This window comes from Amblyomma maculatum, chromosome 9, assembly GCF_055883805.1.
Source record: "Amblyomma maculatum isolate TAMU_Amacu chromosome 9, ASM5588380v1, whole genome shotgun sequence".
Lineage (NCBI taxonomy): Eukaryota > Metazoa > Arthropoda > Arachnida > Ixodida > Ixodidae > Amblyomma > Amblyomma maculatum.
The window spans coordinates 129,158,569-129,179,777 of record NC_139352.1 but is presented as its reverse complement, the minus strand read 5'-3'; the positions used below and the strand labels follow the sequence as shown (position 1 = coordinate 129,179,777).

The window sequence follows — 21,209 nt, the reverse complement described above, 5'->3', positions numbered from 1 at the left end:
ACAACAGTGGAAGACGGCAAGCATTATTTTAATACCGAAACCAGGGAAGCCTCCTCAACTAGCAAATTTACGACCAATTTCCTTAACCTCATGCGTGGGGAAATTGATGGAGCACGTCGTCCAGACCAGACTGATGAATTTCATGGAGAAGGATGATTTGTGGCCACATGAGATGGTCGGGTTCCGTCCTCACTTGTGTACGCAGGACGTCATGCTCCAAATCAAACATGACATAATAGACTCAAAGTCTAAAGATGCGAAAGCAATTTTGGGGCTCGATCTCACGAAGGCTTTCGACAACGTAAAACATTAGGCGGTCCTGGAAGGGCTGAACAAGATTAATGTAGGTACTAGGACATATCGGTACATCAGGGACTTTCTGACGGGTAGAACGGCCTGCATGAAGTTCCAGACGCTGGAATCTCCCGCAATAGAGCTAGGGAGTAAGGGTACGCCCCAGGGATCAGTGCTGTCCCCCCTACTCTTCAACGTGGCTATGAGGGAACTCCCCGAGCAATTGGCAAAGCTCGAAGGATTAAAATTTAGTATATATGCGGATGATGTCACCCTTTGGGTCAACCGGGGAAGTGATTCGTGCGTCGAAAACCTGCTCCAAGCCGCCACCGACATTGTAGTCGATTACGCGGCAGAGAGAGGCCTAGCGTGCTCGCCGCAGAAATCAGAATTGTTTATATACAATCCGAAGCACTTAAGGTGCAAGGCACCGTCGGAGATCAAAATTAAAGTGGCGGGTAACGAGGTACCAATAGTCGAGCAAATCAGAATATTGGGCTTGATTCTCCAGTCACACGGACATAATGGCGAGACCATCAAGAGGCTGGAGAATCACGCGATGCAGACCCTGAGCCTAATTAGGCGGGTGGCCAACAGTGGCCGAGGGTTAAAGGAAAAAAATTTGATGAAACTGATACAGGCCTACATCTTCAGCCGAGTGAGCTACGCAACGCCGTATCTAGATTTGAAAGCGGTGGAAAAAGAAAAAATTGAGTCTCTAATGAGAAAATGCGTAAAAAGAGCGCTGGGACTGCCCATATGCACATCCACAGAGAGACTGATGGCTCTAGGGGTACACAACACATGGGCAGAACTTGTGGAAGCGGTGCGAACCTCTCAAATTGAGAGACTTAGCACCACGAAGACAGGAAGAGTCATTTTGACGAAAGTTGGAATAAATCCGGATAGGGGTCCCACGGTCAAGGTGGAGGTAGCTGGAGAAGTCAGACAAAATTTGGTGATTCCCCCGCTGCCAAAAAACATGCACCCGGAATATAACAAAGACAGGAGGAAAAAACGAGCCGAAGCATTAGAAATTAGATTCGGCGAAATTTCGGAACATGAAGTGGCCTATGTAGACGCGGCGGGAGGTGGTGGCAGTTTCACGGTAGCAACGGTCGTCAGCGGCCGGGGCAATCCCGTGACAGCTGCCACTTTGCGCGGGCGGAGCATAGAAATAGCCGAGGAAACTGCGATCGCGTTAGCTTGCGTCGGAACGGAAGCGAAGTTTGTCATAAGTGACAGCAAAACTGCCATACAAAATTTTAGCAAGGGCAGGATCTCGCCCTTAGCAGCCAGAATCCTAGGCCAGAAAAAGTTGGATAGGAAAATTCAAATAATTTGGACTCCTGCGCACGAAGCCGTCCCCGGCAATGATGCGGCCCACAAGCTGGCTCGAGATCTCTACCGCCGAGCCGCTACAGGGCCACTTGATGACCGAGGAAGCGGAGAGCGCTTGCTAAAATATGGGGAGATCACGCAGCACTACAGATTGGATCGTAGACTGGTACCCCCACCAGACCCGAAATTAAACAGCAGACAAGCAGTGGCGTGGAGGCGACTGCAAACTTATACATATCCGCACCCGGTTATGGCGAACCACATGTTCCCTGAGGCTAGGGGTGACAAGTGCAATCTTTGTGGGGCGAGAGGGACCCTCGACCACATAATATGGGAATGCCCGTATTCTCCCAGGAGGACGAACAATATAGGCTGTAGAGACACCTGGGAGACCCTGCTGTGCAGCTCGGACCCTGAGCTCCAGCTCCTACTCGTCCAACTGGCTGAAGAGGCTGCTGGGACCCAAGACCTCCCGGCCTGCCTCTGAGGCAGCGGCACCCGCCCCTTGACCTGCGTGTCGGGGGGTAGGTAGATCACCTTATCTGTTGGACATTAAAGTTTGGTCCATCCATCCTATGCGACACTGTTATTGGCAATGTGCTCCATTCGGAGTGCTATTTGAATGTAGCGCCTACTGAATCTTCGATGCCTAGCGTAAGCTCCGCATAAGTAAAAACCATTTCATATCTATACCTATACATTATTACTTTATAATCGTTTAATAAAACAAAATAGAAGTTATAAGCATTGTATGGTGGTTAAATGTCACAATTTACGAAGACAAATCTGCGATCCATTTGTCCGTGGTGGGAAGCCATTTGCAGGAACACTCGTCGTCTTGCCGGCGCACATCGTGTTGAAGAAGTCATCACCTAAGGTAGCTTTTGAATGAGTTTATTGCATGACGGCATTACAGATCTGTCTGGAGCATTTTCGTATGTTCACTTATCGGATTAGGCTTCGTTTAACATAAACACAGTCAAGCAATTCCTTGTAGGGTGACTCTTTGAAGGTCAATAATGAGTTAACTAGCTTTCGTCGGCGCAGCGGAGAGATAGGTTAGTAAAATGTAAACTCTTGCCACAACTAGCATGCATGAATTGAGGATAGGAACTGCATTCACTGTGGAGGCTGAACTAATATTGAATTGCTGCAGGAGAAGTATTGATGATGGGCATTGGTCCGTTTCTGAGTCTTCGTTTCGCATGTACTGTGACGGTCGGCATCTATTGTAGCGGTTATACCCTTTAGCGTAGCACGCGCGAACTTTGCCACAATAGTTGTCTTATCTGAAAATTCACGACCCGTTTCACATTGATAACAACCACTGTTTACCGTACTTGTAGATCTCAGATCTTGCATTGCTTTCGCTGGTGCCGCCCCCCCCCCCCCCCTTCCCGGTTTCAATTAATGTACAGCCTGTAGCGAAAACTGCCAACACCGCATGTGTTTATTATGTTATATACACTTGAGTAATGTCATAACTAAGCGTGAAGAGGTTCTTTCGGCGTGCCGTCTTTACCTTTTATTTTCTAATATGGAGAATGGAGAGGCTTGCACCCACTCTGCGTTGCAGAGCTCTCTTTAGTCGCAGTAAATACCACCTTTGTCTTTAAAACCGTACTTTGCATTACCGCGCACATGGTTGCACATGTAGGAGGTAGGGTTTGACCATGTTAACAAGGTGAGCTTGGAGGAATAGAAAGCGGAATGGAAAGAAATATTAAATGTAGAAGGTAGCCCCAACAGAATACAGGGCCTTCTACAGGCAATCGTTGGAGTGAGAATGGGTTTGTGCAGTTGCAGTCAATGTGTTTCATGTTCATCTGCAAATTATTTTTTTCCAGAAGCACCTGGCGCCATGTCTGAGCTGGCACGACCCCAATTTCATGGGCTTCTGAAGAGTTACCTGAGGAAGCACATTGCCATCTGCTTGACTCTGGGCGTCATTGGAGGAGCCGCTTGGCGATACCTCTACGCCATCCCCCGAAAGCAGCGCTACGCAGACTTCTACAAGTATGCATCCCTTTTCCTGTTTACGGGCGGCAAGCCACCTACTCGAACATTACAAGCAATAGCAAGAGGCCACAAACAGGACCACACATTTTCAGCATTGAACATAAACCATAGCCCCGAAACACGCACTCAAGTGTTTGTATAGTGTTAAAGGCCCCATTCTACAGAAGATCGGCGTTGTTGGCACCGCCCTTGTCACATTGTGAGCAAAAAATTACGATCATGGCTCCGTCAAGTGACAGTTGATAGGCGACATGGCTGGGCATTAATATCGGCAGGTTGTATGATTTCACAAGACTATATAGCATGGCAGAATCTGCTGACTCCAGTAGCTCAGCAAGGCTGTTTTGCGGGCTAGTTCGTGGAGTTAGCTCATTTTGGCTTTGTCCTGTGTCTCTCTGCCGTCCCTGTCTTTTTTGTGCTTCAGACTTCGTCAGGTAGGTCCTTTGAGATGGGAGTGAAACCAACCAGGACTCTTCAATCTTGAGTCAAACATGCTGCCTATAGGCCGTACAGACACGTTTGTATGACTTGGTTTAATTGGGGCTCTATATATGTTTTGAGTAGTCTTTCACATCATGCGGTAGGTGACAAATGTATGCTAGTGAGCATTTAATAGAGGTGCAAATTAGAGATTAGGGATTAAGCGGAGTGCATGTATGTGAATGATTATCTTGCAAGAGGAGCCAGTGCACTGTTTCGTCATACTCTCAAAAGACAGCTTCAGTGTCCCCAAAATTTGTGTATTCTGTGAGCATGTTTTATGCAAACAACCTGAACCCACATGCGGCAGATTGTCCCAACAGTTAGTGCATCTGTTCATGGTCATTGTTTTTATGCTCCGCCACAGTGGCTTAGTGGTTAGGGTGCTTGACCGCTGAACCCAAAGATGCGGAATTGAATCCCGGCTGCGGCGGCCTCTTTTTGATGAAGGCAAAAAGCCAGACCATGTGCTGTGCGCTGTCAGTGGATGTTGAAGAACCACGGGCAGTCGAAATTTTCAGAGCCCTCCACTATGGCGTTCCCTATAGCCCAAACCTCTTTGGGATATCAATCCCCATAAACTAAACGCAATCATTGTTTTTGTCAATTGTTTTGACCAGTTTCAGAGTGCTGTTTTGGTTTCAAGAGGTAATCTGCAAGATAATCAACTAGGGCAAACCATTGTTTCTATTTTCAAAAGTGGGTAAGTATGAACAATAAAATAAGTTCTGCTTCATACTGTATGAGTCATTCATCACTCATGTGGACCAAGGATCCCCCTCAGTCCTTAATCAATCTAGCTTTGTGCTTAATATTCCATCTTCGAACCTGCCATCCACTTTCATGCCAGAGCTACTGTATATTGTAGCAGTCTGCTTGCAAGAAATGCAGGGTTGCCACTTGTGTTTTCAGGAACTATGATGCTGATGCTGAGTACGAGAAAATGGTCAAGGCTGGAGTTCTTAAGCCTGCGGAGTAATGGTAAGCTTGCGCAGTTTCTTACATGTTCACCATTTCTTTTGCATTCACCTTACTTATGTCCCGTCCATCTGCATTTGCAGTGTATTGCTGAGTTTTTAATGGGATTTGTGTAATGAAGCTGAGTTACCTCATTGGTAACTTATCCTCAGGTGCTGTGCTTGCACATGATGCCATCACATGTTTGTGCTTCCAGCTAGCATGTTGTTGAAATTTGTCTAAGGCGGGGTGCGAGGCTAAAGCGTCAACTTTTGAACTGTAGCGGCAATTTCGATAATATATTCAGAGATGGCTCATCTTCATCTTGTTAGAATTATTCTAGGTTTCATCACCTTAACTTAAATAGAAAAAAAGCTGTAGCTGTCGTAATAGGTAATTAAGTGTGTCAGCTTAGGAAAACTGTCATTTCAAAATAATAAATATGTGCTAACTTCCTGTGCCTAGATAACTTCTAGGTAGTTATTGTGCAAGAGAAGGCCAATTGTGGGCTCTTTATGTCATCTGTGTAAAAGTCTGATCACTTTAAAAACAAACTTCATTTTTTCTGTTGTCATTCTGTGTCACGTATTTGATTTTGATTTTTTATTTTTTTTATTTTTTGTGAATAACCAGAAAGCGAAAGAGCACCTTATCTTGTTCCCAACAAAATTATAGTCCAGAAACCACCTTAAAAGCAGCCTTCGACGAAAGAGTTTGGATATGATAGGTTTTAAAACGGTTATGCTCTTGCAAAAAGTGCAAGCTGAGAAAAATGAGTTCAAAGATTTCAGAAAAGTTTATTCAAGTTTAGGGCCTAAATTACTTATTCAAAGTGGTCTGGTGCATACTTTCGGCTGCCCTTTCCAACATGACACTGCTCTGTGGTAATTCCTTCTAATTGCTTGCTTTTTTTTTTCTTTTTCTCAGCTTTACAGCTGACCAGGGCTCTTGTGCAATATTTTCCTTGGTTGCTTGCTGGGTGTGCCTTTTTGTGTAGGCTCCATATTCTCTCTCCAGCTTGTCGAGTTCTTTGGTTAGCCAGGCTCCCAGTGGTGCGAAAACAATGTTTGAAGGTAACGTGCTGCATTTTAGTCGGTCCAAGCTTCTATTCCAGCTTACCAGCCAATCCGCTGTTGCCACGGCCAAGTTTTTCTTTCCTTTCTTTTTTTTCTTTTTAGCCGTCTGCTGTACTCTCAACAGCAGGTTCTTTTTTGGTAGACAGCACAAAAAACAGGCATTCTAACTTGGGAATACATTCTGCATACAGCTTCTTGCCCGCTGTGCAGCTGAGTGTTGAAATCGGTGTTCATGGGGGGTGCTTTCTGTGATGAGTGCACCCCACCTCGCAAAAAGATTACTTTTAATTTTTCTACACCACACGCCACAACTAAACTCTGTGAGAAGTTTCTTTAATATGTGCACAATCCAAAACAACAAAAATTTGAAAGCATTCGTGTGTGTGTGTGTGTGAGACAGAGAGAGAGAGAGAGATAAAATGTATGTGCACAATCCAAAACAACAAAAATTTGAAAGTATTTTTGTGTGTGTGTGTGTGTGTGTGTGTGTGTGTGTGTGTGTGTGTGTGTGAGAGAGAGAGAGAGAGAGAGATTCCCCTTAAGATGACAGCCTGCCAAGTGTTGCTCTTTGGGCAGCAGTTACGAATACTGGACACCTGAATGATGGCAGGAGTGTCATGGCAAATGAGTGATGGACAGCAGTGAGTGCAGCCTTCCTTGTTTCTTCTGACCAAGTTGCAGCGCAGCTCAAATTGAAATATTAGCTTCTGTTTCTCCTAGCTGGAATTGGGCTAAGGTAGCATTCAGCCTGTTGTCAGTGCTCAGCTGAGCAGTGGGACATAAATTAGCATCTTTTCATTTTGCCACCTGGGCAAGGTCCATTACATTATCTGCTCAGTGATGAGCACAGGCAGTCTCATGGTTTGGACTGGTGTATAGGGTTTAACATCTCGAAGCATCATCGACTGTGAGGGACACTGCAGTGGAGGGCTCTGGAAACATCTATCGCCTATTAGTTCTTTGACGTGAACTGACATTGCAAAGGACATGGGTGCCTTTCACCTCCATGCCTCGATAAAAACATTGTTACCTCGGCAACAATTCAATGGGATCAGAAGTTGGCCGTTCGCACCACTGAGTCATTGCGGCAGGGGAAGCCATAGGTTTTAACTCTTATGCAGGAGAAAATTGTGGTGGCATGTCTTGATCTCATTGGTTGCGTGCAAATGGCAGACACACCCAAAACTGCCTAAAAGGGCAGTTCTACCTTGCGCCATGTTGCTGCCGTTCATGTGTTAAGCTTGAGCTCTAAGGTTTGACTGTAGCACTTTGAGCTTACTCATCAGGTGTCTCTTTGCTGCCTTCTGGTCATTTTGGCTTCATGCTTGTGACTTGTGTTGGTGTTGCATGTGGACTTGGCTGTAGACAGTCTGTTTCATCTGATGCGTCTATACATGAGTGGCAAGACTGATTCTCTTCTGTTCAGATCTGACCTGTTAGATCAATTCTACATTTTTGCTTTGTGACATTACCTGTCTGTTTTTCAATTGGTTTTTCATTGTTTTTAGGATTCTGCCAACTTAGTGAAGATGTGTGTGAAGTATCTTAAACAGTTATAGCAGCCTTTTGACATCTGTTACTCAGTTTCCTGGATATGGTCTATATGTAGCCCTCGCTTAGGTCAATTTCTGCAAGGAAAGGTGTTTTCTTCATCTATTCAGGGGTGCCCACAGTCAGTGATGGTATGAATATGAAAGGTATACTTTTATCTGGTTTTATTAAAAACAGACCAAGTGCAAAATAAAAGGAACCGCTTAGCTTGTCACCCATTGATAAGCCCAAAAAACAGTGTAACTGAACCCTAGACCAGTGAAAGAAGTCTGCTTATGCACTGCAGTCTTGTTTTTGTTTGCAGGGTTCCTGCTGCTGCTGCTGTCATTAAATTCTTGGTGGGGCCATGGGGCTGTGTAGATAATAAAACCACATTCTTGCTGGACTTTTCTGTTGACTTATTGAAGCTTTTTGCAGAGCATCCTACAAATGTGCTGGTAGATGTTGTTAGATATTTTCTTATTTTGGACCTACTATGTGCTTTTTTTAAAAGCCCAAATGAAAAGCAACAAAAAAGATAAACTTTGCTGCCTTACAAATTCAATCTGCAGTGTGCCAGTAGGAATAGTACAACTCAAAATAAAGTGGTAAAACACCCTGGCAGTAAGTCCCCACTGCTAATGGTGACAACCTTTTGGTTATGTTGTGTTCAGCCTTATTGCCACCTCTGATGCCCTGCTAGTAGGTGTAAGGCATTTCCCTGCCTGCAACTGCATGACAATATTTCAGCACCATTGCTTAGAGGTCTCCTTTAAGGGGCATTTTCTGCTAGTTTCATTTCTGAGTTGTATTTAACTATACGTCCTATGCTGGTGTGGCTAGCAGAAACATGCCATTTAGAAGGAGCCTTAGTGCGAATGAAACAAGGACAACAGAGAGACGCAAGATGAGTGCTAACTTGCAACTAAAAAAAAAGTGACACGCTCAAAGAAACAAATGTGCAGCTATCCAAAGCTATACAGAAGTCTCCAAAAACTAAATAACTGAGTGGCTAAATAACTAGCGTGGAAAAAAAAACTGCACTGTCTTACCACACCTTCAGACAGCAACACTTCAGGGATTAGCATTTAGAAACCTAGATTCTTAGTGCAGCAAAACAAACGATGTTTGGAGCAGGTATTAGTTCTCCACTTGTGAATAAGTGACACCTCAAGAAGCTCTCTAGCAAGCTGCCCTTTCCCAAAATGTTTTCCAAAAAGTTTTTCCAAACAGTGGATGACAATGGCATTTTGATGGTGCTTAGGCAGGTTGTTAGTTATGGCTGATTTGAAAGAAGCAGTATGTTCCCTTAAATGTTCACTGAGGCAGTGACCAGTCTGTCTAATGCACACACGACCACAACTCAGAAGGACTTTGTAAACGATGCAAACTTTGCACTCAACGAATTTGTTTACATGCTTGGTGTTGCAAACCAGTTTCTTTTGGTCTCCGCTCGAAAGTGCACAAAGGCTTGACAATTTTCCAGTTGCTGTGAAAGTGGTATTCACTCCAAACTCATTAGCTATTCTTTTCATATTACGAGATACGCGGTGGATGTAAGGAACCACCTCGTATTTATTTTTCCGTTTGTCATTACTGCCACTACTAGAAACAGTTTCTCTAGTTTCTTGTTTGTGTAACTGCTTACACTAGCCTTCGGCGACTGCAGTGAGCACCGAATCAGAATATACAGAATTCTTGGGGGGATTCAGCCTGGAATCCGAGACTAACTCCACTTTGTACAAATGGGAATTAGCACAGATCTAAACAATAAGGAAGTGATGCCACGCTTAACAAGTTCTGAATGTTGGGAATGATATGGCAAAGGAGCTTTCTTTGACCATGGCAAGTAGGCCCAACATATGAGGTTTGTCACGTGAAAAAACAATTTTAAAGGTATAAATTGCAGTGAGTCATTTTATGGAAAGTAAAATTGAAAACTGGAAACGGCAAAAACCAATTCCAAGACCGAGTCAGCAATAAGTCCAATGTTATCTTTCCTTAGTTGTAAAAAGACTACAAAATCGTCGACGAATCTAAAAACATGAGCATCATTCCTCACATTCTGATCTAGCTCGCAGTAGCATTTTGCCAGAAAGATTTTGCACAAAACGGGCACCACACAAGAGATGATGCAGGTGCCCTCATCTCTGGATAAAACTTTTCTCCTGGAAACTAACGATAGTTGAGTTTAAATAAGAGGTGAGCAATTCTGAAAAAAAGCCTTCACTGCAAGACTACAGCCATTCTGAAAATCCACACTGACGGCCAAGTTAGTCCTCTCACAAACTGCAACCAGAAGTTCACCACGTGGCACAGAATAGGGAAGTCCTGCAATGACTACCAAAAATGCACTGTTAGCTCCACGTAATTTATGATGGAGCTCTTCAGCTACTTGGTCTGCACTCCTTTCTTTGAATGGACCTTCGCTCTTCTGGACACTCTAGTCATTTCTACTTTTCCAATGCATTGTGTTTATTTTGTGCTTCGCAGTCGAAATAAAGGAGACGAAGCATCAGGTTAGGTCGGTGGGGATTTCATTATCTTCATTTGCAATATTAACGTGGCAAAAACACATAGGTCCCAAATAAGCTTGATGCATTTTTCACTTGCTCATTGACCAAACAGGGTTTTCTTATTAATGAATCATAAATATATTGAAAAACGATTGGTTCCGAGAGAATCTTTTTCATAATTCCACTTGAGCGTATTAACAGTGGCCATATTAACGAGGCATGACTGTATTACAGTTTGGTTCTTGGCACACATTAAAACCCTTACATGTGCTTAAGCCTGTTTCTGCAAAGTGTATGGGTAGGGATGTTTATCTGGCATCAGCCTGGTGCCACTGTGGATCTGGCAAGGAGGCAGACGAAGCATTGTTGCCAATTTCTCTCTTGCTACAGGGCTATTTTTTAGACACACATGTGGGACATGACAGTGCCTGTCCTGTTATGTTGGCTGTGTATATGTAAAGAGATTGCATTTTTTACTTCCCAACAAAAATAAAATACACTACCAACTAGGTCGACAAAGTGTGCTATGTGCTTAAGTACCCTTACCAAGGTACCTCAATGCCAGTGCTTTAGTCATTAGCGTCCACCCAAGCGCAGCCATGCGGCTAGAAGGAAAGCTACTCAGCTTTCACAAGAAGCTTCACAGTTAAACGAAAATTCGTCCTGGTTTAGGGATTTTTCTTTAACTATGAAGCTCCTTGTGAAATCTGTAGTTTTCCATCTAGCTGTATGGCTATGCTTGGGTGGGTGTCAAATAAGTAAATACTCCCTTATTACAAATCTACTTCACCTTGGGGATTCCTTTTAAAAACATTGGACAAATATGTGAACTCCTTAGTTCAATGTGTTTTATAATGGAGAAGTTCCAATGTGCCCAAAATGAGTCTGAGAAGGCTTCAAGCACTTCTTTTGTACATGCTATTGTTGCATTGTGTTCGCACGGAGAGCTACTGGCCCCATCTGCCTTGCCAGTAAGCTGGCGTTTGATGAAATTGCAATCAAGTTGACAGCACAGGGAGCTATGGAAATCAAGGGTGACGCCAAAAGACTGAAAGTGCACAGTGCAGGTTAGGGAACAAGTGGGAGTTGGTGATATGAGAATAGGAAATAGCAGTGGTAAACTGATAGGTTATTCTAAGGGAGGCTCTTTTGAGTGGATAGGAAGTACGGATAAGGCTGACAAGACTACCTAGATTGATCAGTGGAGAAACCTTGATCCTACAGTTGATGTAGTTGTGTTGGTGATTACGACACTTGCTCATACAATGTCCACGGGGGGCATGAGGGGGTGAAAGGGGGATGCTTTTGCTTTGCTCGAATCAAAGCTAGTTTTCTGTTGTCGACTTTTCTCATTATGTGCCGCCTTTCACCAGTGTTTTCTGCTGTAGCACGTAAGACCAGAGGTTTCAGCAACATTTGAGAGTGTTGCATGTGTTGTTTGGTCAGGAGTTGCCATCCTTGGTCGCACGGGTTGAACCTGCAGGGGACATGGATAAAAAGTTAAATTTTTACTAAATATAGGACTGAATGCTTGTATGTTATCTTGGCACTGCAAGCCAAAAATGCTGTAGCACAGCAGGTGTGCTGAAGTTACGCCAGGTCGTTGCCCTGAACAGTGGAAATGCTATTCTCAGCACCACTCTTATAAGTCCTGCTGAACAGTTCCTTAACGGTGGTTATGCAGTGTTGCATGGAAGCAAATACAGACTTTTTATTGTAAGTTTGCACATTTGACAATATACATCTAATTAATTTTCCATTCAGTGTTATTTCTGCCTCTGCCATGGCTACCCTAGCACAGAAATGTATCCTTGGGCAGATGTGGCATCTGCAATATTTCAAGGAAATTGTGATTAATTTAGAGGCATATGTGATGTCAGAGCCAAGCAATTGTGCTTAAAATAAAAATTGGTCCTGCTGGAATGAAGCTTCGGTCCCTAATTGGGTAGTGAGCCAAGCTACCTCTAGCCTTCAAGGAACATTGCTAAGATGTACTTGTTTTTCACTCAAGTGCTGTTTTTTGCTACACAGTCACACATTCCTTTGCAGATATTCTTCCGCTTGATGCAAGCTTCTCCACTCATAACTCCTCACTACTGTCAGTCACATTGGGTTGGGCATTTCTAGAAACCACCATACCTAGGGATGCTCAAAACAGTCTCTTTGATTTGGGGTTGCATAATCGCAATGATTACGTTGTGACCGCATCATAAAGCTATCAGCCCCGCCTCTATTGGTAGGTCTGTCTGCCGGTCGGAGTCGACCAATAGGAGCGTTGCTAACTGAAGTTTGTGACGGATCTGAGATGCGACTGTTGCGCGATACGGCCCGTGGCTGCCAAAGTTTTGTGAAGCTTGTGGTGTGAAGTGCATCTTAGCTTTGGTCACGTCAAAACGAATAGACAAGTGCAGGCCTGTTTGCCTGCCAGCTTCGGCATCACAGCCAAATTACAGCCAGAACTATATGCTACCAACATTGGCAGCCACCGAAATCCTGACACTGCACGAAAAATTTTCAAACAGCAGGCCACAATTAAGTGTTGCAATCGGTGTATTGAAGAAAAAAGAAAATTAGAATGCACTATTAAAAAATGGCAGTGGCTTAGCCCTGGTTAAGCCTGGTAAATTGTGTTAGCAATGGCCGCATGGCTACGCTTGTATGTTCGCTTTGCAGCGTAGCTTGCGTGGTTCGATAATTTGGCTATAGAGTAACACATGACACTCAATGGTTATGACTGCTCTTCCTGCAATTCTTCAGCGCGCTGTTTTCGCTTGGTGGCATTGCGGCGTTCCTGAGCAGTCATGTTCATCAGTAGGTGACGAGGTGGAAGCACTCGGAGAGCTAGAATGCAGTCGCCGAGCTTCTTCTTGTGCATGACGCTTAGCACAACGTTCTTGACAAGCTTCCATTGTCTCTTGTGCACGTTGTCGCTCCCTTGCCACAGCTTATCGTCGACACTTCTCTTTAGCAGCCTGCATAGCAAAGCGAACACGGCGAGGCTGAAGCAGCGACAAACCATCTTCGGCGCGGCAGCGGCGCGCCGACGGTGCCGCTCCGCTCGGCTGAAGCGGCTGCTGTTCAAGGTCAAACACGGCATCGGCCGGGGATACACGCTCGAAACCTGGTGTAGTATTGCTATCGCAATAAAACATTTTACGAATACATGTCCTGAAATGCTGCACACAGGGCTAGAAATGACTGCATAGGTTTACAATTATGACACAGGAACCCTTTCACCTTCTCCGAAGAAGGAGTTGTCCCAATTTCATTACTGCTGTGGTTGATCTCGACCTGCTTATGGGCACTGTCGCGTTACTGCACTACACTGGAGAGTGAAAGCCAAGAACTTGAGCTGAATTAGGTGGTCACTTTTGAAGCGGAAGCTTCACTGCATGACATAAAACAGTCGTCGTGCAAGCCTATTTGACCTTCAAGGGACCTTGATACTGCACATTTCCTTTCTTATAAACCAATTTACAATTGAAGCGAAAGCTTCACTACACTACACTTGAACGTCAAATTTAGTGCTGTGCATTTTATATTTACAGGTTACTCACCTTTCACAAGTGTCACAGCATTAAAACGTGCTGAACTGGTAGATGTTGTAAACACGCTCGGTTAACACTTTTCTATAAGCTTTATGACCATCCATTACCATTACTGCGCAGTGATTTGTTTCAGTCATTTGTTTCTCTTTCCTTCTTTTGATGTTATGCCCAATATTTAATTAATGTTTTTTGTTGTATTTGTTGTTGTATTTGTATCACCCCCTATGCAATTCCCTCCTTTAGAGAGCATTTGGGGTAACCTGAATAAATAAAGTGACCTTGACCTAATTAACTAGTGTCCACCTAAAAGTATACTGCAGCTTACTTTCCCCAAAACCCAACTTAAACAGAGGCAGCCCTGTGTTGTGCGATGTCGGTGCAGGTTAATGGCCCCCAGGTGGCCGAAATCACTCCGTAACCTTCCACTACAGGACTCCTCTTTCCACTTTCACTCCCTTCCCTGAAGTCTGATACTGCACCCTTCCCTTTCTTGCAAACCAATGTACAATTTACAACAAAAATAAGAAAACATGACCTTTACCTGGTTGGTATCCACCATTCTATTGTACACCCAAAAATATAAGGCACCTTCTCCCTAAAACCTAACTTAAATATATAAACAAAGAAAAAATATGGAACATTGAAAAGCGGCTGTTAAGAGGCTATCGCTGCAACAATCACAGCTTTCGCTCTATCACTAGGTTCAGTGCTTCAGTACTAGTTGGCAATACTAACTTTAACATCAAGTTAGCTGAGACAGCACATCTACATATTCAGTTGAGTTCAGTCGTGTCCGACTCTTTGTGACCCTATGGACCATATCACGCCACACTTTCCGGTTTCTCACTATCTTCCTAACATCACATAGCTTAATCTGCAGCGCCTCGAGGATGCCATCTAACCATCACGTTCGCTGCCTACCCTTTCTCCGGTGACCCTCAACCTTTCCCAACATCAAATCTTTCTGAAGAGGCTCCTCTCTTCTCATCAGATGACCAAAGTAGCTGAGCTTTAACTTTAGAATTTGACCCTCCAATGAGCAGTCAGGGTTTATGGTCGACAATATCGACTGATTTGATCTTCTGGCCATCCAAGGAACTCTCAAGAGTCTCCACCAGCACCACAATTCAAACGCGTCAATTCTTCGGCGGTCAACATTCTTCACAGTCCAACTTGCATCCATATATCACAACTGGAAAGACCATAGCACGAGTTACACGGATCTTGGTTGGCAGACTAATGTCTCTGCTCTTTACTAGGCATATACATATACATCTATATATATAGCAGCCCCCTTATATATGGTGGGTGGGGATGAAGAATCAACACGCTGGACGCAATGTGTTCAAGTGACAGTTTTTAATACCGGTATGAAAACTCACAACAAACCATAAAAAGTTTTTTCTTCATTACAATCTGCAGGCATAGTGTCTGTGGTTCTTTTTTTTTTCTTCTATACAGAGATGTTGCAGCAAATGTACAAATATATTCACAAGGCAGTTACAAGATTCTGACAAAAAAAAAATTGTGAAAAAAAAATGATGCAACAACAACAAATAGCAAAGGAAGGTAGAACAAACAGGGGGACGAGTTCCATAAAAATAGGCAGGAAAGGGGAGGTCTAGAAGGGGGGGGGGGGGGGGGGGTAGCCAGAAAAGCAAGTGGTGTTCAATGCTAAGCACTCTCTGCTTTTGCTGCTCTTGCTTGGTAGGTGCTATCGCCCAGTGTCATCAGCTCCCCACAGTTGCATTTTGGCTTCCACTAGTCTTAAAAATGGCGCAACTTGCATATGCTCCTAATAACTGCAGAAAGCCAACTAGGCAAACTTAGAAAAGGAAACATGACACCAAAATACAAAACACTTCCTTGTTGCTAGGCAACAAGGTGCAATATATTTTTTATCAATGGGGTAAGATAAAAAAAAATGTCACCCGGTTTTTCCACAAACGAGCCTGGCATTCACAGGCGCCATCACTGATGGTGAAGACATGAAATTGGGGAGGGAAAAAAAACCTGCCACAGTCGACTATCAATGACCCAATTTTGTAACTGCTAGTTGCTTTGCCTAACTGCTAGCCAGCCCAACAGACTTTCAACATGGGGAAGAGATAACTGCTGGGCATCTCATGTGCTGAATTCTAATAAATAAATGTGAAAAGTGGCAAGAGCAGAGGGGAGGAGAAGGAGAGTGGCATTGCAAAAAGAAAAAAAAAATGCACGGAGGGGGGTGAAGCAGTCTCCTGCAAACCACTACCAAAGGCTTCCTTTCAAATAGGAGGGGGAGAGGAATCAACAGGAGTAGTAGTAGTAGTAGTGCATATAACACTGAGGCATTACTTCGTTACAGTACTGACAGGAGGCAACTTTCTTTTTTGTGTTTTGCTTCTTTTGCATCGTCATAAGGCCCTTTTGCTTCTAGTCACCCGCTCTCACGGAGCCCCAAACAAAATATATTTGCCCTGAAATCGTTTGTACAGCGGGCAGTCAAGGAGAGAGAATGTATGGTGGCAGGAGGAGTCTATGTACAATAGTGTGGGTGCTGCTAAGATGTGCAGCGAAAGAAATTGCTTTTTTTTTTTAATGGAGTGGGTTGAAAACAAAAGGGGGGGGCATGCTATGAAGAAACACACGAATGATCGCAAAAGAGCGCCTGTCGATTTCTTCTACCTTGCGCCGCACGTGTTTCCTGAAAAAGCTCTCTCCACCCTGTCTGTTGAGACCATCTCTCCTCACTCATCTCTCTCTCTCTCCCCTCAAGGCTTTGGTATGGCTACACATGAAGTGTAGCAGTTTTGTTCTCTAACAGCTGCTGATATTACACTAGGTAGCACAACACACTGCAATCACTCCTCAGCGTCAAAAGAAACAAAAAAGAACAGCCTATGCACCCAAGCACTGCCACGAGCGTCCATGAATTTGTTCTTTGTGCAACACAACACATTTAAACAGTGCCGTCAACAACAGAGTAAAATAATCAACCGTGACACGAGTGAAGACTGCTAGACAGAGTGGTGGTGAAGTAGATGAGAATTTGCAAGCTCACTTAGGACACCAATCTACCTGCTGCACTCCACTTTCCTTGGCACGGAAACCAGTACACCATGGCCGAAACACAGTTCAGCCTTTGTCCCCCATGTGTCCGGTAAAAAAGGAAAAAGAAAGGAAAGAAGGGACTTCAAATGACTTGTCGCTGTAAGAACAGACCAGGTGTATCGTAACGGGCAGAAGCCACAATGGTCACTGCGCACATTGATGGCGGAAGGAGGAACGACGTGTTGTAAAAAAAAAAAAAAAAAAAGACAGGCGGTGAGCGAAGCAGGGAGGGAAGGGCGAGAAATGCACAACATACAGACTCCCACAGAACCTGCCTGATAAGGGGGGAGGGGGACATCATATAAAGTAGTAGCAATTTTTGACTCTGTAACAGCACAAGAACATAGAGGGTGGCCAGGGAAATACACGGGCACTAACATAATAAACGTGGATCTGTATTTACAAACAACGCAAAACTCATCAGGCCACGTGCTTCGTGCATGCATGGGATGAAACTTGCATCGCAGCTCCCCCTCTCTCAAGGCAGAGGGTGGGCAGAAAACAAAAGAAAAAAATGCGAGCAACACAGGCGACTTGACGGCAATGTACAGGGCAAAAGTAATCATGTAAGCAGGTTTGCAAAGGCAGCAGCAAACATTTGTGTCTCAGAAGATAAAAAAAATAATAATAAAGAGTAGGTATATAACAATGAACCCAGACAACAAAGAACAGTACTTTTCCCCCAAGGTCCTGTTGCCTGCAAAAATAAAATGATGGGGAGAGACAATAATAAAAAGAGACTTTCTGCACACTCTGTACAATGCATCACGCACGACTGTGTGTGTTTTTATGGCATGATGTATTTACAATGCAATGGCAGCAGAAGCGTGTAGAGACTAAACAGAAAAAAAAAAAGGTAAACGTTTCTACGCCCTTATCCACACACGCACCTATGTTGACACAATGATGAAAAGCGCTAAGTGGCGAAAAAGAACAAAAGTGAATGAGACAACGTTGAAAGGAAAACAAGTACAGTGACACGGGCAGACAAAAAACAACAACAAATTATACATTAAAAAAACGCGCGTCTACCTTCCTCTTAGTGTCATTCACATTTCTGTACACAATATAGTACATCATCCAAGTGGTCTCCTATGTATAAACTCTTCTAACTTCTCTTTTTTTATTTTGTGTTTCACAGCAGACATCTCACTAGGAAGAGGCGAGAACAAAATCTGGAGGGACAAGATAGGAGAGGGTGCAAAGGAGCAATCAGAGGGCTAAGACAGAAAAATAAAAAATAAAGAAAATAAAGCATTGCATTGGAACCGGCCTCAGCTTTGCATTAGTCACACTAGTACTCATCCGTTTGTCACCAACACTCTTTGTCACCTCCGTCTATGCGGAAGTTACAGCCACAGGACTGCCTTCCTAGCCTTTCCTGCACCTTCTTGCCATAGAGGAGTTGTAAGCAGATAATGGTGGTAGCCAAAAAGTGACCCAACCACACGCACAGCTACTGCCAGCCACCCCACTAAGTTAACCAGAGACGAAAAAAGAAAAACGCAAAGAGTAAACAAAAGCTGAGGGAGACAGAAAAGAAAGACAGTGACATAAAAAAGCCTAGAAACAGCACCTTACGCCAACAGACATCATCCCAGTTAAAAAAAAGAAAAAGCTTCGGGAGGCTTCGCTAACCAGCTCACACCTGAACACTAACACAAGCTGTCTACCCTTCGCCCACTAACATCTGACATTACAGACATTCCAAAACATGGTCTCAAACTCTCAAGACTGCGGGCCTGATGCAACTGTCCACTATTGGCCAATACTTCAGCCCATGACGGAGAAGCGAGACAGCCATGAGGCCCCCGCATTTTCTTAGGCACTTCCTGCTTCCACCATTAAAAGGCAAGCTGTTTTACACGATGACAATGACTGCAACACGAGTACTGCACCCACTCATAGCCATTCAATGAATACGAAAGTAAAGCAAGATAAGTATGAAACACACTGTGTTAACTGTACCTTCTGAGTAGGAGATGGGTTACTTTGAGAAGCCAATAGTTCCCTTCAGGTAATTCCTAGTTGCTCTCATCTTTGCTATCAGCTAAGCTTGACAGAGTAGGAAATGAATGCGAGTGAGTGCTGGTACTTGAGCATGCTTTAATAATACTCGGAGGCCTTGTCTGCCCAACCCCGCATCGATATTCCATAACCAATGACACTGCATTAAGTTGCCCGACAATGACAGTGCCTGTCCAACAGAGACAGCCTCACACAAAAAGCCTCCAGCTCTATTTGTGTGTACTTGCCAAGATGAAGCAGTGCCATAAGGTTGACCCCGGAGAAAGGTCGGATTGGAAAAAAAAAGGGGGGAAATAAAAATAAACTCGAGAGGAGGAAGAAAGGGGGAGAGAGAGCACATCTAACAAGTGAGACATCGTCTCCATGCGGTAGCTCCTCGATGGAAAATATGCGAGGGCGCCACCGCGGAACGCAGAACGGCGGCGGCGACAGCAGCAGCAGTGGCGGCGGCAGCAGTGGGTGGTACAGAGCAGGTAGCACAAGAGTAGCAGTGGTAGCAACATTGTGTACTTCTGGATGTGTGTGTGTGTGAACTCGGTACGTGTGTGTGTACAAGTGCGCGCGCGTTCTTTGCATTCCTAAGGCCCCGTGGGTGGTTGCTACCTATGGCTGTCTTTGGAGTAGCGCCGCCGCTTGTTTGGGGCTGCCGCCTCCTGCTGCGGATCTGCAAAGGAGTCAAGAAAAAACCAAAGAAATAAAAAAATCATTCAAATGTGATGCAAGGACATCAAGTTCGAGTGTGGCTGCTTTTAGCGCAGACTCTCTGCAACAGCAAAACTAAGCAAGACCCTGCCTGCAGAGTAGGTTCAGTAGTTGAGTCACTCGGCTGACGAGCCCGACAGCAATGGTTCAATCCTGGCCACAATGGGCACGTTTCAATGCAGGCAAAATGCAAGATGCCTGTGCGTGCTGCACCATGTCAGTGCTCATTAAAGAACACCAGGTAACTTACAACCATTTCAGAGCATGTCACTTTAGCATTGCTTATATCACAAGTGTCACGCCCAAGACAGGTACTAAGACAGGTATGAGATGCACTTGAATCAGTGCAAGGTTGTAACCTGGAAGTAGGAAGAATGGTGCATCAACGCTAGAGCTGTGCATTTTGCCATGACATGGTAAGCTCTTCTTGACCGTCATTACCCACAGAAACAGAATACTTTATAGATAAGTGTAATGGCCACACAATATAGCCGCACCTCGAACTTCATAAACAAAGTTGGAAAAAATATCCCAAGTATAAGCCGCACAAAGCGATTTCAAGCTAGGGAGCCTATACGTTGTGCCACTGCTCTAAAAAAAAGTAGCACACAGGTGGCACCCCACACGGAACGCCAATAAAAGACGAGCCGTAGTCCACGCCAGCCAAAGCACACACAAGCACTGGCTGCCATTCTGGCCTTGTGTGCTCGTGTGGTACCCTGAGTGCATTCCGGGAGCTTTTATACGTGCGGATTTTTCACCGACACCATGGCAACAAGCAGGCGGTGTCACTATAGCACCGCTACCATACGTAGCAGCATGACAGGCCAGTTACAGCCTCTAGATGTATGCCTTAATAAGCCTTTCAAGGATCATCTGCACAAATACTACATGGACTGGATCGGTGAAAAGCGCTACAGGTCGTATAAAGCGCACATCGGTGGGAGTCGTGGCCAGTTGGATTTCTGCAGCCTGGGATGATAACCCGGAAAGCCTGGTTGTGCGCGCATTCCGCAAGTGCTGCATTTCCAGTGCACTTGATGGCACTGAAGACTGTGCACTCTACGAGGAGCTCAGCAATAAGGAAGTCAGCGATGACGACGACTGAGCAGGATAATTTAAATAAATGTCATTTGCATGCTGCACTTCTTGTTCGCAGTTGTTTTTTCGGTCGGCCTACAACTGAGGTAAGTTTTTTTTTTTTTTGTGGACTAACTTTCGGGTCTCGGCTTAGAATTGTGGCCGGCCTAGATTCGACTAGATACGGTAAGCTATACCGCTCACTTTAAACTGAAAGTGGTTGATTTTTGCCAAAGAAGGAAAATGAGCTGGACAAAAGTTCAGTGTTGACGAAAAACGTGCAAGATAATGGTGCGCCATGCTATGGTATCACTGCTCCGCACGGTGCGTGTACAGCCGAACCTCAATGTAACAAAATTCGCGATGTAACGAATTTTTATTATTTCCCAATCTCTGCCCCATTGAAAACTGTATACTTTTTTTTTCGATTTAACGAAGTAATTTTATACCGCACTTTTGATTTAACGAAGTCCTCGCGCATTGCATGCATATACCAGCAGCCACCTTGACAATTGGATGAGAACTAAAACTTCAGCCTGACACAC

General features: G+C 44.4%; 2 protein-coding genes across 7 annotated transcripts in view; one reads left to right on the top strand and one right to left on the bottom strand.

The window, feature by feature from the left end:
- Positions 1 to 2,353: 2,353 nt before the first annotated feature.
- Positions 2,354 to 13,203, top strand: LOC146180374 (cytochrome c oxidase subunit 6C-like). 5 transcript variants are annotated; one of them, XM_084579575.1, is made up of 4 exons: positions 2,354 to 2,512; positions 3,483 to 3,651; positions 5,047 to 5,115; positions 13,182 to 13,203. In XM_084579575.1, the coding sequence occupies exons 2-3, from the start codon at positions 3,497 to 3,499 to the stop codon at positions 5,111 to 5,113; spliced, it is 222 nt and encodes a 73-aa protein (XP_084435701.1). In that variant the 5' UTR covers positions 2,354 to 2,512; positions 3,483 to 3,496; the 3' UTR covers positions 5,114 to 5,115; positions 13,182 to 13,203. The 5 variants fall into 5 exon arrangements, with proteins under 5 accessions (XP_084435701.1, XP_084435699.1, XP_084435700.1 ...); XM_084579573.1 differs by lacking the exon at positions 13,182 to 13,203 and adding an exon at positions 8,023 to 8,103; XM_084579574.1 differs by lacking the exon at positions 13,182 to 13,203 and adding an exon at positions 8,005 to 8,103.
- A 1,902-nt stretch (positions 13,204 to 15,105) lies between these two features.
- Positions 15,106 to 21,209, bottom strand: part of LOC146180373 (uncharacterized) — an 80,764-nt gene continuing 74,660 nt past the window's right edge. For both annotated transcript variants that reach the window (XM_084579567.1, XM_084579566.1), the window contains exon 10: positions 15,106 to 19,546. In XM_084579567.1, the coding sequence (XP_084435693.1) occupies positions 19,482 to 19,546 (65 nt within the window). In that variant the 3' untranslated portion in view covers positions 15,106 to 19,481. The remainder of the gene's footprint in view (positions 19,547 to 21,209) is intronic.

Excerpts from the sequence above, each read along its gene's own strand:
- LOC146180374 (XM_084579575.1), top strand. The coding sequence starts at position 3,497 with ATGTCTGAGCTGGCACGACCCCAATTTCATGGGCTTCTGAAGAGTTAC. Across the intron at positions 3,652-5,046 it reads CGCTACGCAGACTTCTACAA|GAACTATGATGCTGATGCTG; the intron begins GTATGCATCCCT and ends TTGTGTTTTCAG.